Genomic DNA, 18607 nt, shown 5'->3' with positions numbered 1-18607 from the left:
CTTCAGAGAAATGTGGAAAAACACTAGCACATCAACATATTTGCAACAGAAATGCCAGAAGCACAGGAAAGAAAAAAAAGGGGCCAAAAAAAAAAAAAAAGAATAAATAATAGCTGAATTATTTTCAAATTTGATGAAAAAGATTAGATTACACATCTCAGAGGCTCAATAAACTCAAACTAGAATAAATATAAAGATATGCACACCCAGACACATCATAAAAATCTTGATAGGCAAAAACAAAAAGAAAATCTTGAAAACAGCAAGATAAAATAACTTACCACTTACAATGGAGCCCCCCTCCAATAAGATTAATATTCAACCTCTCATTAAGAGCAATAGAGTCCAGAAGACAGTGGGTACAATAATCAATTCCCCACCCCATCCCCCACCCAAAGAAAGGTTATCAAGCAAGAATGTTATGCTATACCCAGGAAAAGTTTCAAAAATAAAGATGAAATAAAGACATTTAAAAAGGCAAAAGCTGAGAGAACTCATTGCTGGGTAACCCACCTTCCAAAAATTACTAAAGGAAGCTCTTTAGGCAAAAAACATGTAAACCCAGATAGAAATTCTAATCCATATGAAAAAGCAAAGACCACCATAAAGGTAATTTAAATGCATATTACTTTACTTCTTTTCCCTTAACTTATTTAAAAAGCTATTGTAAAAAACTGTATACATATGTAAATTTATATATATATAAATATATATAATACAATTATATATATAATTGTATTGTTTGGCTTATAACACATACAGATATAATAGATTTAGCATGAACCACTTAAAGAAGGTGGGTTAAAATAAAGCTGTTTTGGAATAAGGAAATGCCACCATATGGTACTTGAATCCTCAGGAAGAAATGAAGAGATAATGGAAAATAGTAAGTTTAATATAACAAAAACTATAAATACATACTTGCTCTGCTTTCATCTCTAAGCTTCTTTAAAAGACATAAAATTATAAAAATTATTACCTGAAGCAATATATTCAATACACTTGTAAAATATATAGATGTATTATGTGTAACAATAATAACACACAAAAAAAGGGAAAATAAAGCTATGTAGGAGTAACATTTCTATATATCACTAAAATTATGTTCGTATAAGTCTAAAGTAGATTCTGATAAATTAAGATATATGTGGTAAGCCCTAGAGCAATCACTAAAGATAAAACAGAAATAACTATAATGAAAAAACTATTAAAGAAATTACAATATTAAACTAAAAACCATTCACTTAATGCAGAAGAAAGATTAAAGGAGGACAAGAGGAACAAGTAAAATACGAGAAGGAAATTTTTAAACAAAATGACAAACATAAATCCAATTATGTCATTTAGAAAATATTTAGTTGTAAATTATTTCTCTATTCTTTAAGAGACATGTATGTATAAAGTTATATGCACATATATCTCTTAAAGATACATGTATCTTTATATCTATAACAAAAGGCAAAGAAGTGCATTACATAATGATAAAGGGATCAATAAAAAGAACAGGATATGGCATTGGTTAATATATATGAACCCAATGTAGAAGCCCTTAAATATATAAAGCAAATATTAACAGACATAAAGTGAGAGATTGACAATAACACAATAGTAGGGGACTTTAACAGCTACTTACATCAATGGACTTAACTGTAGTCTTAAATGACACATTAGACAAGTTGGACATAGTAGATATCTACAGGACATCCCATCCAAAAATATCAGAATACACATTCTTCTCAAGTGCACATGGAACCTTCAAGATAGGTCATATCCTAAGTCACAAAACAATTCTCAACAAATTTAAGAGAACAGAAACTATATCAAGCATTTTTCAATGGAACAGAATAGAGAGCCCAGATATAAGCCTGTGCACTTACGGTCAATTAAATTACCACAAATGTTGCAAGAACACACAATGGAGAAAAGACAAGAGCGTCTCTTCAATAAGTGGTGCTGGGAAACCTGCACAGTTGCATGTAAAAGAATGAAATTAGAATATTTTCTCACTCCATATACAATAAAACTCAAAATGGATTAAAGAGTTGAAGGTAAGACCAGACACCATACAATACCTAGAAGTAAACATAGGTAGAAATCTCTTTGACATAAACTGTAGCAATATTTTTTTGGATCTGTCTCATAAGGCAAAGGAAATAAAATAAAAAATAAACAAATGGGACCTACCTAATTAAATTTAAAAGCTTTTATACAACAAAGGAAACCATGGACAAAGCAAAAAAGGAACTTACAAAATGGGAGGAAATATTTCAAATGTTATAACAAGTAAAGAGTAAATATCCAAAATACGTAAACAGCTCATACAACTCAATATCAAAGAAATAAGCAACCTGATTGACAAAGGGGCAGAAAATTTGAATAGGCATTTTTCCAAAGGAGATACACATATGACCAACAAGCACATGAAAAGAAGCTCAAGATAGCTTCTCAGCAGAGAAATGCAAATCAAAACCATAATAAGATATCACCTCACACCTGTCAGAATGGTTATGATCAAAAAAGACCACAAATGCCAAATATTAACCAGGACGTGGGGAAAAGGGTACCCCTAGTACACTATTAATGGGAATGTAAATTGGTGCAGCCACTATGGAAAAACATTATGGTTATGCCTAAAAAAAATTAAAAATAGAACTACCATATGATCCAGCAATTCCACTTCTGGGTATACATCCAGAAGAAACAAAAACAGTAATTTGAAAAGATGCATGCACCTCAATGATTATAGCGGCACTATTTGCAATAGCCAAGAGATGGAAACAATCTAAGTGTTTATCAACAGATAAATGGGTAAAGAATATGTGATATATGTATCACATATACATATATACACAATAGAATAATACCCTGCTATAAAAAAGAATGAAAATTTGCCATTTGCAAGAATTTGGATGGACCTGGGTGTTATTATGCTTAGTGAAATAAGTCAGACAGATAAAAACAAATACTATATATTTTTGCTTATATATGGAATCTATAAAATAAAACAAATGAATATATAAAACAGGATCAGACTCACAGATATAGATAACAAACTAGTGATTTCCAGTGGGGAGAAGGAAGAGGAAAGGGGCAAGATAGTGTATGGGATTAAGAGGTACAAACTACTATGCATAAAACAAATAAGCTACAACAGCAGTCCCCAACCTTTTTGGCACAAGGGCCTGGTTTCATTGAAGACAATTTTACCAAGGAGAGGGGCAGGGGGTGAGAGTGTTATGATGGTTCAGGTGGTAATGAAAAGGAATGGGGAGCGATGGGGAGCAGCAGATGAAGCTTCAATGGCTCGCATGCCGCTCACCTCCTGCTGTGTGGCCTGGTTCCTAACAGGCTGCAGACCAGTACTCAGGTCAGTACCAGTGCAGGGCTGAGGACCCCTGAGCTACAAGGATATATTGTACAGCACAGGTAATATAGCCAATATTTTACAATAACTTCATAAAGTGTATAATCTATACAAATATTGAATCACTGTGTTGTACATCTGAAACTAATATTGTAAATCAACTATACTTCATTTTTTAAAAACGAAGATAGAGAAAGCACAAAAGTCTCCCTGTCTCTTCCCCACTTCTACCAGTTAAACAGGGAAACTGAACTTTGGTAAACACATATGCAGGGAAATCTACATAGTGGACATACAATAAATCTTAATAATTTTAATGATTACTAAAAATAACATTGTCCAATATAACACCTTATTTCATGTTGTAATTGTTACTCTATAGATTTCTAAATGTTTGAACAATTGAATGAGAAGTATTTGCTTAAGCCATATCTGAGAGAATAATAAACTGGGTTACTGCAGGGTTTACACATTCCAGAAATTGAGAATTATTTACTTCCTTACTCATAAATGAGAGGCAAAATGGAGCATCATATAGAAATATATTAAGTGTATTAGCAATATAGTACACTAGATTTTATTACTGTATCAATTATGTATTCCCTTCTCTGTAAAACCCCTTGCCACATGACCTCCACTTCCTTCTATGAGAGGAATCTTTCCTACCCCATTGATATTATACTTTGGCATGTGAATTGACTTATTCATTAAAATGAGTATAAAATGGAATTATGCTTCAGAAATTACCAGCTTTTGAATATTTCCATCACAAGAACATCTTATCCTAATGGTAGACACTTTAGTCTGGGCTGACAACTTGTTGTAAGGCACTGAGCTGTTTTTTTTCTTTTGTTTTATTTTGTTTATCAGAAGATAGAAGATTAAATTATCTGTTTTTTGAAAATAATCATAAAAATGTGAAAAATAGTCCTTATTGTATTTTTGATAAGTGAGAACAAATAAAGCCTCCCAACCATCTGTACTATATCTGTCCCCTGAGATCATTGATAGCACCAACATCTTACAAATGAAGACTTAGTTACTCCTAAGAAAAAATAACTTCTTAATGATGCTGAGCTCTAAAACCTGAAATAAAAGTTGCAACAGAGATTTATGATCACATATTTAAGCAATAGTGCAAGCAAGACTATTAACCATCTGAGCTTTCTATTGGGAAAAATTTACAGCAAAAAATAAAAAGACTTCCCTGAAGAGCCAGAGGAATACATGAAGAAATAATGTGTGCAAAGAGAACATGAAAATAGGAACAACAGTCAAGGTCTGAAATATGTGACATTAACAGCCCACATGCTGAAGCTGGGTTTGTACGCCAAGGAGGGAGACAGTGCAAGCTGTGAAACAGGCATCGTGGTTCATTTGTATGGCTGGCAGAACGGTAAGTCCTGCACCAAAACGTTCATCAACAAACACAGTCAATAAATTGTTAACAATACTTCACAGGAAATCACTGTTAGCTCCAGTTTAGTGCCCTGAATCTTTTGTGAATAGTTTGCATTTAATAGTTGATAGATATTTGTCCCATGATATTCTCTAATATGTTTGGAATAATCAGGCGGAAAGCCTGTTAGATCCTAAAAGATACAAGGGAAGTTGAATATGTATATGTATATATATATATATATATATTTATTATATATATACACACATATATACATATACATATATATATTTAGTTAATCTGGAAATTTAACTGAAAAGATACAATGAACATACTTCAAAGAATGAACATACTTCAAAGAAAAATAGATTTGCCTTCTTATTCTAGTTTTTTATTTCTGCTGTAACAAATTACCCTAAATCCAGTGGTTTAAAATAGCACAAATTTATTATCTTATTGTTTTGTAGGTCAGGAGTCCAGTAAGGACCTTATTAAGCCAAAATCAAGGTGTTAGCAGGGCTGCATTTCTTTCCAGAGGCTATATGGGAGAATCCATTTCCTGCTCACTTGAATTAACATCTAGAAAATGGACCATTTCCTAGCTCAGTTCCTTGTGCTGTAAGACTGAAGGACATTCCCAGATTCTTCAGTCTTCTCATTCCTTCACCTTCAAAGTCCTTGGCTCCGGGGCCCATTCCTCCATCTTCAAATTCAGCGACGGCAGTTTTATTCTCTATTAAGCTTCCTCCTCCTTAGTGTCTTTTCCCTAACCTTGTTGGAAAAGGTTCTTCATTTTCAAGGAATCATGTGATAAACTCAGACTTCTTGGATAATCCGCAGTAATCTTACAATCTCAAGGTCTGTAACCTTAATTACATCTGCAAATTTCATTTTGTCTTGTACTGGAATTTATTCAGGGGTGGAGGTGATTAGGATGTGGACATCTTTGGAGGGACAGTATTTTGCCCACCACACCAACTAAATGGCCAATTGAGCATTCATTAAAAAGAAAAAAAAAAAAGAGTGAGAGAAGAAATGAATATAACTAAGACCACATTTAGGGACAGGAACTGACACTTACCTACATCACAGGAAACCTGAAGTACCAACATGAAGTCATCAAGGTTTATAAAGTGAAGAATTCCTAAGGTGGCAAAGACTGGAGATTGACAGACCCACCTCTGCTTCTACCTTACTCCTCCATAGCAGCCTCTAAAATACAGGATCTAAAAATCCAAAAACTCAAGTTTCAAATGATAGTACTCAGAATTCTGAATTTTTATCAGCCTCTACCCTAGTGTTTCTGTAAGTTTCACTTCTGGATCACCTACAATAGAAAGACTTAAGCTTCCAAAGTGATTCTTATTCATAAAATTTTAAAATTGCTGCTACAGTAGCTAGAAGTGCCTTTAGAAATCAGGGTTTCTGACAAACTGTTTAAAGACATTGGATAAAATAGATAAGAAGGGAGCAAAATTCTACAGGAATTAAATATACAGTTATGTTTACTAATTACCTCTTTCTCTTTATTTCCGTATCTAAAAAAACAAAGATATCATAACAAAGGACTCCAACTATTTCTGTTTACTTTATGCCTATCAATGAATATTTTATTTTGAGAAATTAAATAGCAGTGCCTCGTATACACTAAGATAGTCAGTATTCTTAAAATGTTATTAATGGAGAGAAGTCCAACAATTACTAATAACTTTATTCTTTTAAATTAAAAAAGTCTATTATTTCAATATTCATTTAGAGTAATTGCTAATTCTGTGTTTGGACATCTAGTGGGAATGTAACACTTCAATTTTTATGTTAAAATCTTATTGAAGCTTCTGATCCTAAATAAATAAAAAATTTAAGGTGTCTATGAAGGTAACAGTTGTTTCCACCTACATTATTTTGAATTGCTCTTTCATAGTCCATGTCTTTGCATAGTGACATGAAGACCATGTGCATAAAAATGTTTTCAAATAACTTTTCATTTCCATTGATTTCTTAAATAGTTAATGGTTATAACTAAAACCCCACTTTGGAAAAGCAACAATATTTTACAACTATCAGATGTCAGAGGACTTTATTTTTCAACTATAAATAAAATACCAAAGTATGATGAATTCTTAGGTTGTTTGCAAAAGCAACATGAACTTACTTAGCTGTGTGAAAAATTAGCTTACTCATCCTTGTTCTATGTTTTCATACAAACAAGGAACAATTTTAAAGACATTTAAAAAGCAGTAGCAAATTTTTAATATCATTTTTCTATGCTAATAGTAAAAAAAAAAAACCTAATTAATTTAGTCTTGCTGCAGAACCATCACAGAGAGATTCTAAACCGGGTGTTAATAAACAAATGCCTAGACTTGTAAAAAGTGTCAGAGTGATCTATATATACCCACACAGCAAGCTCAGGAAAACTGTGAGGAAGGCCACAAGCCTGGGCCTTCTGTCACCCTGTAAATCACTCCTGCTTCATTCTCCAGTCGATAATGGGACCAAAATGAATGAGTGGTAGCAAAAGTCAGGAAGGTTTGTGACAAGAAAGATACAAATAAAACTGCATAGCCTAACTCTATCAGAGTCAGCATAAAGCAATAAATTTAACATCATATCTGGAGCAAATAGCAAATACTAAAATTGTAGGTTTCTAGAGGCTGGTTGGAGGAAAAGGACAATATAATCTGGAAACGTTCTATCAAATGTCATCATTTTAAAACTGCAAGTTTTTCACAAAGTTTGTGAGGGTGGGGGGTATATTCAAATGCATTTGTACAATGTAAAGTTTAATTAAGACAACTTATCTTGTAAATAATTATTTTTCTTGTTCAATGGGTAAATAAAATGTATATAAATCTTACCTGGTAATAAAATTACGTTACCTAAATTTTCAGTTCACAAGATATTGAAAACTTCATTAATTGGTATGTTCTCTATGTTGAAAATATTTTGATATATATGATCAGGAAGCCTGAAACTACAGGAATTAGGACATCATATAAAAACTAGGAATTCTGCAGAAAAGAAAAAGAGATTAAGACCAGAGGCCTTCCACAGACCCAGGAAGATAATGAGTGGTTTCTGGGACAATGTTCTCAGCCCAGACAATTCAATACTGTAAAGGCAGAACAGATACCCAAGTTTTTAATGGCCAGCATAATGAAGAGAACCCTTTGAGTCTGATGCACAGAAATGTAGGGTTTAATGGTAGTCTTAATTATAAACATATCTTTTTGGTCCTATATGTGGCATAAGTCAACTGGTCAAATAATTAAAGGGTACACTTTTAAGTAGCATTAAAATATACAGGACTCAGAAGACTCATGCTTCAATAGCTGCCCCATTACATAAAGAAATCACTGTTTTATCTCTGTCTGAGATTTCTACCTGTAAATGAGGATGACACTGTTCTGTTCATTTTAATTGATACTTTTGTTGTCCCACCCAGAACCTATCAGATCCATTTTAGCCTTCTGTATTCATTTCCTCTAGCTTTGGTGTACTTTTGCTTTTCCTTACAATAACCTATAGCTGCAACTCTTTAGAGAAGAGACCTTGGTGTGTTAGAGCCCAAAGAGAGCCAGAATTGCCTGGAAGATACACCACATCACCCTGCATGCACAATCCTAGCACCCCTGAGATAAGAATTAATAGGTACAGTTATATGAAAACCCAGCTTACTGACTGCTTTCAAGTCATAATTTCCCAGCAGAGCTTCCCTGATGTACCAGGCTGAAGCTATACTCTTGAGATTTTTCCTGAAATTTTACCCATGTCTTCTTCCTTGGCTTCTTCTCTATCTGTCCTGCTTCATCCACTCCTTCATGAGATTTGCCTGGGAAAATTTCTTTTCCCAAATACATAATTTGCACAAGAATCCTTGCCTCACTGTCTGCTTTGGGAAAGCCCAACCTAAGACACAATGCTTAGTTTTAAAATGATTCCATTTAAACACAGAAACATTTAGAATTTAGATGATTCTCCCCAACTCTAGGACTCTAAAGGTACTATTTGTTCCAGAAAAGAAATAAAATGTATGACTTCATACTTTCTCTCTGAAAACTGGGTAAAGTATTTTTACTTGTATTTATTTGTTTGTGTTTATGGACTTTAATACATGCAGGCTCTTAAAACTATAAAGCACAATGCAATTATAAAGTATGCCTTTCCTTAGTAATATGTGTTTAAGGTTCTTCCATGTATTTTGGATAACTCAAGCCATTAATAATAGCAATGAATAATATTTATTTTTAGCACTGAATAATATTCCATTGTCTGGCTGTACCACAGTTTATCTATCCATTCACTTCCTAAAGGGCATCTTGGTTGCTTCCAAGTTTTGGCAACTATAAATAAAGCCACTATAAACATCTGTGTGCAGTTTTTTGTGTAAACATAAGTTTTCAACTACTTTGGAGAAATATCGAGTGTGATTGCTGAATGATATGGTAGAGTATGTTTAGTTTTCTAAGAAACCGTAAAACCATCTTCCAAAGTGGCTACACAATTTTGCATTCCCACCAGTCATGAATGTGAGTTTCTGTTGCTCTGCATCCTCACCATTGTCAGTGTTAAAGATTTTGGTCATTTTAATAGGTGTGTAGTTGTTTCTCATTGTTGTTTTCATTTTTACTTCCCTGACGACATATAATATGGAGCATCTTTTCATATACTTGTTTGCCATGTGTATGTCTTTAGTGAGGTGTCTGTTAAGGTCTTTGGCCTATTTGTTAATTGGGTTGTTTGTTTTCTTATTGTTGAGTTCTAAGAGGGTTTTTTTTTTTTTGGAAATTTTGGTTAATAGTCCTTTATCAAATGTGTCTTTTGCAAATATTTTCTCCCAGTTTGTGGCTTGTCTTCTTGTTCTCTCCACATTGTATTTCACAGAGCAAAAGTTTTTAATTTTAATGAAGTCTAGATTATCAATTATTTTTTTCATAGATTATGCTTTTGGTGTTGTATCTAAAAAGTCATCCCCTTGTCCAAGGTCATCTAGATTTTCTCTTATGTTGTCTTCCAGAAGTTTTATTATTTTGCACTTTAAATTTAGGCTTATGATCCATTTTGAGTTAATTTTTGTGAACAAAAAGTGAACTGAAATAAAGAGCACCTTACATAAAAGTTAAAATGTACACAGAAAAGAGTAGATGTTAGCTATAGTCTAATACAGTCTATTGAACCAAAGATGCCTTTTTGATTTCAAAACAGAAAATTTAAAAATTAATTAGTTTTTATTTTAAAAATTCTAACAAATTTTTATCAATCTATAAGCTCAGTAATAATGTTTGGTTTTACAAGACAATAAGCTATAATTTGTTTCCCTCAAAGAGGTCCTAATCAACAAGACATGTGAATAATTCTCTTATACACTGACCAAAAATGGTTTGTACTAAGGACTATAAGTTATTTAGAAAGAAGTAACTTGTTATTCCTGGTGAGAAAAAAAAGTTTAGGGAAAGCTTCCTAGAAATGGTAAAACATGAGCACATGTTTGATTGAATAGTATTGAATCATCTGGAAGAGGGAAAAGGATTTTTCCAGAAAGAGCTAGGGAAAAAAAAGTGAGAAACCTACAGTGTATATGGGAAATGTTGCTATGTGGCTAAAACATGAGAATGAAGGAAAGTAGCAAAGTTTCGAAAGGCAGATTATAAAGTAAATTTGATATACCAAGGAGTTTATCATTTTGGTAATTTGGAATCATAACATATTATATTTAAAAACTTTATAGAATCAAGAGAACTTACATATGTTTGTAGACTAGATGGAAGAAACCAATAGAGTTATTGTAGGTATAAGGGGTGGGGTGGAGAAAATAGTATCAATGGCTTATGCCGGAAAGGAGAAGCAAATGAATAGTACTGAGTCTGAGAAAGAGCGTTTTGGGTTTTTTTGTATTTTTTTTTGATCTAAGAAAAAAGGTGAAAAAAAAAGTAAAGATGAAATAGTTCATAAATGTATTAATATTTTTGATTGAATATTCTGTAGAATCTTCCTACTGTGACTGGCTATTACAAGAAAAAGTATTATTATGTGAATAAATTGAGAAATGCTAGATTAATGAAGGGTATATAATTTTCCTTAAGACAGAAGAACTCAAAGCCTTCAGTCTATCCATTATTAATCTCCTAATTAGACATCTTTATGCAATATTTTCCAAAATTGGCAGACCACAGAATGCTGTTTTCATGAAGTATCTCATATGATTATAATTTTAAGAGTTTCTAATGAGAGATAAACTGATTTATATTCTATAGCCTTGAATTTTGCCCTCTATCCTCAGAGTCTATCAATCACTTATATTATGAAGCATAAGCATTACATATCTAGGTGATTAGCAAGGAAGTATGGGCTCCTGATAAAATATACAAGCAATGGTTTCTGCAGCAGAATTGCTTACTACAATAGCTGTAGATATTTCCAAAATAAAATAGGACAAACAAGTTTGAGAATTAAATCCTGAATTAGATGATACAAATAATAATTCTCATAATTATTCAAAGAAAATTAATAATGAGGCTTGGCATTCAAGACAAAGTTGTCATATATCTGTGCACAGGGTATTATAGAGAGACTGCAGATCTGGTCTTCCCAAATTCAGCCACTGAATGATTAAAAGAAACTTTCCACTTTCTAAAGCTCTGAGGTATAAATTACTATAATCTATAAAGTCATATGGAAAAGACAAAATATAAAAGATTATACTTGGAATAATACTCTACTATTACAGTCAACAATATTAACAGAAAATTACTAACATATGTTGAGAGTACATTATAGATAAAACACACAGAGATTAAGGAAAAATTCTCCAAAATTATGATGGTATCATATTATTGATTGCCAGATAATAAAAGTGTTGGATATATTTCTATTTGACTCCTGATAAATATTCCCAGTGATCTGTAGAAAATGATCAATGTGTTTATCTTTTTGAAAGTAAAGATATTTTAATATTTTTTTACAAATATAATAAATTTTTTGTAAATAGCATGCATTAAACCTATTGGGGTTTTGAAAGAAATTGCAAGGAGTTTAAATAAATTTCAGTGATGTGCTAATACTGACATCCAGTCATTGAGAGAGGTAAGGTAGACTCATAGCATAGAAATTAGATAGTTGTGTTATCAAATAAGTCATTTTAAAATGGGAATCAACTGAAAAACAATTCAAGTGAAATATTGGTAGATTATTAAAGTAACAAGACTATAATTTGATATCTGTCTTAATTCTCCAAATAAAAGTACATCAGCTACATTAAGGGAATGGTTAGCTATGAGTAATACTAAGTGAGTAAATATAAAAGTATATTTTCACTTAAAACTGCATCTCTTCTTTCCTGAATGTTTTTCTCCCTATATTTCAGTAAAATAGTGCAACTCTTATGCAAATAAATTCAGTTAGAACACTAATAGTAAAATGATCCTAATTAACACAATGGTGTGACTTACAATGCAATGACAAGTCTGACTGTGGATTTTCTAGCTTTGTGAGTTAGTTAGAACTTTCTCTATTCTTATTATAAGTTATTAAATAATTTAATAAAATACAAAAATAGAGCAAGAATTTTTTTTTAAAAATTATGAAAAATGTTCACACTTCTAGGCATCATAATAAATATGTATTTAAAAAATAAAACTATTACCATTTGATGATTACTTAGAGTAATAATTATGTTTTAAGGAAAACACTAATTCTGTTCAATTGACTAGTATCAATAATTCTGAGAAAATATGGAAACAAAGTATTGTATAAGGCCCCATACCCTTCAAAAATTATGATAAAGATGAATACATATACTATTCACAAGTGCACACAATGATTAAAAATAAAGTCATCACAATATCTAACTACATCAGATTTAGTTGTTTATAGGTTAGTACGATTTTGCTTACTTAAGAAAGAGAAAATTTTCTACTTCTAAAATAACCTTAAAAGATCATTGGACTTACAGAAGATTGATTATTTCTAAAAGATTTCCCTGATACCATCTTCACTCCTTTTTCATTGTTCATAATAACCTTATAAAAGATTTACCCAGAGCATCATGAAGCGTATAGAGCCTCAGGATGCTGGCTCTCATTCTTATGAGTCTGGTTTGTTTTACTTTGATGTTTGTTTATTCATTCCCTTCTAAAATCTCTGTACTGGCCAGTTTGGATTTGGTGGAAAAATAGAAGAAACATATGAAAATGGTAATATAGGTACTAATCACCTACTATGCATTGCCCCTATCAGAGATAACAGTGAAGATTATCTTGAGCCTCGCTCCCCTCCCCCATATTGGATTTTTGAAACTAAGAAGACCTTACAGTTTCCTTAATCTTCAGTCAAGCAAATACGAAAGAAATGGTTTGGAGAAGATGGATCAGGTAAAAGATCACTCCAAACAATGCTCATGGACAGCACTTCATTTCGGCAAATATTAGTAAATTATAGCTGAATTTACAAAGGTGAGAGAGAGAGAGAGAATCTAACCTTGAGTGGAAAGCAGAGTTATAACCATAAATTTAAAAATTATTTATTCTCAGGGACAATGCCTTCTAAAACTTACCACATGACATTTATCCCTTTGACTGCCTTCCTCAGTCTCACTGGCTTCTAAAGAGACCAAATTTATGTGGTTTCATGCAAGGCCTTTAATAAATAAATCTTAAGACTAGAGAAGTGTATAAATTGCATAGGAAATGTCAGCCCTGAAGAGTGATCAGTGCCTGGGAGGGTGGAATAATAAAGGGCATGAAGGCTAAATTCTGATATAACCTTAGTGCTACTACCCACTTCTGTCTTTCATGCTTCAATTATCTCTTTTACATGTCAAATTATAGCTAATGAAGTAGCATACGAAGTAATAATTATCTTAGTAATCATTATTAATGCTCAACAAGTCTATGCATCTCAAGTCACTTGCAACTATAATTATCTCATTCTTTAAGGTTGCTAAATCTCTCTATAGTTAATCTAGAGATAATTCACGATGCAACAGTCTAATTCAAGAGACCCTAACTTGGGTAGACAGACAAATAAAGTGTAAAGATCCTAGTGTTAGTTTCCTTATTTACGTAATCTGATTTAGTTTTATATCTTCTGTGGTACCCACAACAGTATTAAAAACATTTTAGATGTTCAAAATAAAAATTAATGAGTTCATGATATAAATAAAAAGTCATTCTACATGTGCCATGTTTTATTAAATAATATCCTAACTAAACTTTCAATGGCTACACAGCAAAACAAAAATAGCGTGTGCTCAGTGCCAACATCTTCAGCTTATATAACTAATACACACACACACACACACACATATCAATAATACATATATACATATTATATATGTAATACATGTAAACAAAATGTATATATTATACATGTTATACAACTCCATCAGGGAACATCATACTGACTTTTAAAATCAGGAAAGTAAAGCCAGAGAGGTGAAGTAGTTAACAGCTGAAACTCAAAGTGCTAATTGAGACTAAATTTGTTGGTCTCCAGTGACTAAGTTCTTTTTCCCAGATTCTTTAACAGTGACTTCCTCCTCTATTTGGAAGATCTCTACCTTTCTAGTCTCCTCCTTTACACCCATGTCATATATCACCTTCCATGGTAACAAATAGTGATCAAAGTAGATGTACATTTTTTTAATAAATTTATTTATTTATATTTATTTTATTGGTTGTGTTGGGTCTTCGTTGCTGCACACAGGCTTTCTCTAGTTGTGGCAAGCCGGGGCTACTCTCCATTGTAGTACATGGGCTCCTCATTGCCGTGGCCTTTCTTGTTGCGGAGCATGAGCTCTAGGCACATAGGCTTCCGTAGTTGCAGCACGTGGGCTCAGTAGCTGTGGCTCACGGGCTCTAGAGCTCAGGCTCAATAGTTGTGGCTCACGGGCTTAGTTGCTCCGCTGCATGTGGTATCTTCCTGGCACGAGGATCGAACCCATGTCTCCTGCATTGGCAGGCAGACTCTTAACCACTGCGCCACCTAGGAAGTTCAGTAGATGTACATTTTTAACAACACATACCACCACAAAACTTTCTGTGGTCCATAATTACCAAAGTATTGGTTGAATTTTAGAGCAAGGAGTGGGTCATTATAGAAGCATAAGTAGATTTTTAGTTGAAGAAAAAGGCCAGAAACACTTTTTTCCTAAAATCAGATAGTGACAAAACAGAATTATTGTATTTGCCACTTGACTTACTGTTTTGAGTTCTTTTACCTACATTGTATTGGGACATCTACCTTAAAATCCGTATAACTTTTGCTACCATGAAGGCATAAAATCACAGGGAATTTGAGCTGACAAACTTTGAGGAAGTTCGATACATGTAAACTTGTTACATAAAATTATGCAAGCTCAGCCTGGAGTTAGTTTCAACAGAAGTGATTTACTGAATTTTCCCTTAAATATTCCTTACCTTCTCTGAGTGCATGTATTATAGTTATTTTGCAGTACCCTAAAGGGTAAACAAGAAATTTGAGAATTATTCCAATATGGTGAGGATATTATATTTCCATCTTTAACCAAAGTAAGAGAAAAATATATTACATAACTGTTTTTTTTTTTAAAAACTGCTACATAAGTACTAAGCTCTCACTTGTGAATCCAATATAAATGTATGGATAAATACACCATTTAGAATATGGCTCATTAAACTTTCCCTAAGTTGATTTTCCTTAACATACGTTAGAGAAAGCTATTGAGAATTTATCATAACAGACTCTCAAAATTCCTGACAATATGAAATAGGTAGGGTGTATCCTTAAGCAGGTCTTACTACTTAGGAATAGGTGAGAATATATCAAAATAAAATTTTCCATATGCAATTTTCTCACATTAGCAACTGATCCAGTAATTTATTTTGAAAATCTTTTGTATGGTTAGTCCCTGAAACAAAGATAGATTTTTTTCTTTTTTTGTAAATTAGAAAATATAGGATAGTTAGAAACGGCTATGTTAACATTTTCTATGAGTTTTTGAGTAATCAGGAAGGTAACAAAAATAGTCCTTTGGAGCGCTAAGAAATAAAATTACTTTTGTTACAACATTGGATAAAGATTCTGTAACCTTTGTAACATAAGAGGGATTACATTTTCTCACAAATGAGCTATTCTTATACAATTTCTTCAAAATATAGTATTAAATAACCACCTCTTTGAACTTACGGGCCTATTTTCCTAAGCTTATTTTTTTCTGACATATTTTTGAAGCCAGTATTGGAGAGCATATAATTATCCTGTCATATTTTGTTTTCTGTACACATTTCCTTAAAATTCTACCTACAGACCTTCAAAATTTGGGGACAAAGACTTTTAGTGTCTACTGTTTCTGTCTTGCATTCAGCAACAAGAGAGGATGATAGAAAATTCATAGGTGTTAGAAAAATGGTATTAACAAAATACTTAAGCTCAGGAGGCAGCTGGTTTCTGCAGAGTGCTAAAAAACTCGGATTTTATTATATTCGCATGGGAGTTGACAGTTCATAAAGTATGTGCAAGGTATTACCTCATTTAATTCTTATATCAACTGAATGGCATGTTTAATATTACTTTTTTCTGTTTAATACACGAGAAAATGGGCTCACAGAAGTTAAACAAATTGACCAAGGTCTTTAAGACTGGCTTTTAAGTGAGAAAATTAGCTCACCCTCAGTTTCATCCAGCCTTCTCAAACAATTATGAGCTTCTGAAATATGTCTTTTAGTAGTTTACATTCCAGAACAAATGTATGTATAACTTATTGATGGCTGTATTTAATATCATTTCACTTTAATTTTCAATATTTATTTATAAATTGTTATTGATTGCTTATTATCCAATTTGTTAGATTATGGTTAACACACACAAAAATGAGTAAAAAAGTAAACTGTCCTTGAAAAAGTCACAGTCAAAACTGAGACAAAGTTGCCATGGAGAGGCCCGCTGGATGGGGACCGTGAGCTGGCGCCAGGGGCCACAGGGTCACAGCGTGGCTTTGAGGCCGGGTCCGCTCCCACCATGAGCGGCCGAAGTAGGGGCAGAAAGTCCTCCCGCGCCAAAAGCCGAGGCAAAGGCCGCGCTAAAGGCCGAGTCCGCGCTGCTCCTGACGACGCCCCGCGCGACCCGGACCCTCCACAGTGCCAGAGGCTCGGGGAGGAGACCAAGACGGCACAGGTGCAGGCTGGCGCGGGTTGGGGTGGCCTGGAAACCGCTGCCCCCGCGCTGCCCCGCCGGCCCGGGGAGGAGGGCGCCTGCCGGCTCCCCCTGGACTGCGGCCTCGCGCTCGGGGCCTGGGCTGCGGGGGATCGCGGGCAGGCCACAGCCAGGCCCGGCCCGGGGAAGGCCACATCCCTCTCGGAGCATCTGGCCGCAGACACAGTCTTCGTGGGAACCGTGGGAAGCGTGGGAAGGCCGAAAAATGGCCCCCGCGTTGGAAACCGGCATGGCCCTGCTGGGAAGAAGGCCCCAGCTACCTGTAGCGCGGTGGGGAAGGGGTCTCCGGCCGTGGCCGGTGGGAAGCCCAAGAAAGGGACCACTGGGGAGTCTGCCTCTGTTCCAGTGGTAGAGGAAAACAAGATAGAGAAAGATGCAGGGTCAGGGCCCCCGGCGACAGATGGCAGCATGGATACACTGGAGAACGTGCAGCTAAAGCTGGAGACCATGAACGCCCAGGTGGACAGGGCCTACCTGCGGCTCTCTCGCAAGTTTGGGCAGTTGCGGCTGCACCACTTAGAGCGCAGAAACCTCCTCATCCAGAATATCCCGGGCTTTTGAGGGCAGGCTTTTCAGAACCACCCCCAGCTCTCATCCTTTCTGAACAACCAAGATAAAGAGGTACTCAGCTACTTGAACAGCTTGGAGGTGGAAGAGCTTGGCCTCGCCAGACTGGGCTACAAAATCAAGTTCTACTTTGGGCGCAACCCCTAGTTCCAAAATAAGGTGCTCATCAAGGAATATAGGTGTAGTCCTTCCGGTCAGGTGGTGTCTCAGTCTACTCCAATCCAGTGGCTCCCAGGGCATGATCTCCAGTCCCTAAGCCAGGGGAACCCAGACAGCAGCCGGAGCTTCTTTGGGTGGTTTTCCAACCACAGCTCCATTGAGTCTGACAAGATTGTGGAGATCATCAACGAGGAGTTGCGGCCCAATCCCCTGCAGTACTACCTTATGAGTGAAGGGGCCCGTGCAGAGAAAGGAAAGGAGGGCAGGCCGGGTCCAGCAAGGCAGCTAGTGGAGACCCCACAGCCTGTGGTAAACAAGTCCAACTGATCCTGCACAAGTCCCCCTGCTGCCTCCTGCTGGACCCGTGCCTGACTGACCACATGTGTTTGGCTGTCTGCCTTCTCTTCACGTTGGCCTCTGTGCATAGTATTTCCTTTGGACTTTAGTTACAAGAATATGGCATTTATGATCATGTTCTTTTGCCTCCCCATGGTGTTCTTGCTCTTTTACATTAGTGTCACATGTTACGTGATCTCACCCCTACTGTTTATATGTTAAACACTCATGACTCAGATGTGTGCTGCCTTTATCTACATTGCCTGGACCCTGTTCTTGGCTCTGGCCTTTCCCACCTGTCTTTAATGTGGACATTCATGAGTCATCCAACAAGAGGACCAGTGCATCCTTAAGCTCTGCTGCTTCAGGGCTCATGACTTGTTGGGCTTTGCATTCATGCTGGCCATGCATGCCATCTGTGACAGGCTCTTCTCTTGCCACAGCAGAATGAAGCTAGTGCACATAGTATTGGCCATCAGCCAAAACTGATTGTTCCATTGCTCTAGGGTCACCAGCCAAGGTGCCGCCTATAGGATCTCTGGCTTTGGCCGGGGGCCCATGCTGCCCTTCTGGACATGGATGAGGTTAAGGGT

The 18607-nt window shown here is 35.1% G+C and overlaps 1 protein-coding gene across 1 annotated transcript; it reads left to right on the top strand.

Annotated features, from left to right (window-relative positions):
• Window positions 1-16757: 16757 nt before the first annotated feature.
• On the top strand, window positions 16758-18005 carry LOC130836001 (testis-specific Y-encoded-like protein 5). The gene is given in 1 exon segment (XM_057707981.1): window positions 16758-18005. A coding segment is annotated over 1 exon segment (1248 nt).
• Window positions 18006-18607: the final 602 nt, after the last annotated feature.

This window comes from Hippopotamus amphibius, chromosome 14 (genome assembly GCF_030028045.1).
Source record: "Hippopotamus amphibius kiboko isolate mHipAmp2 chromosome 14, mHipAmp2.hap2, whole genome shotgun sequence".
Classification (NCBI taxonomy): Eukaryota; Metazoa; Chordata; class Mammalia; order Artiodactyla; family Hippopotamidae; genus Hippopotamus; species Hippopotamus amphibius.
This window is presented reverse-complemented; position numbering and strand designations above follow the sequence as displayed.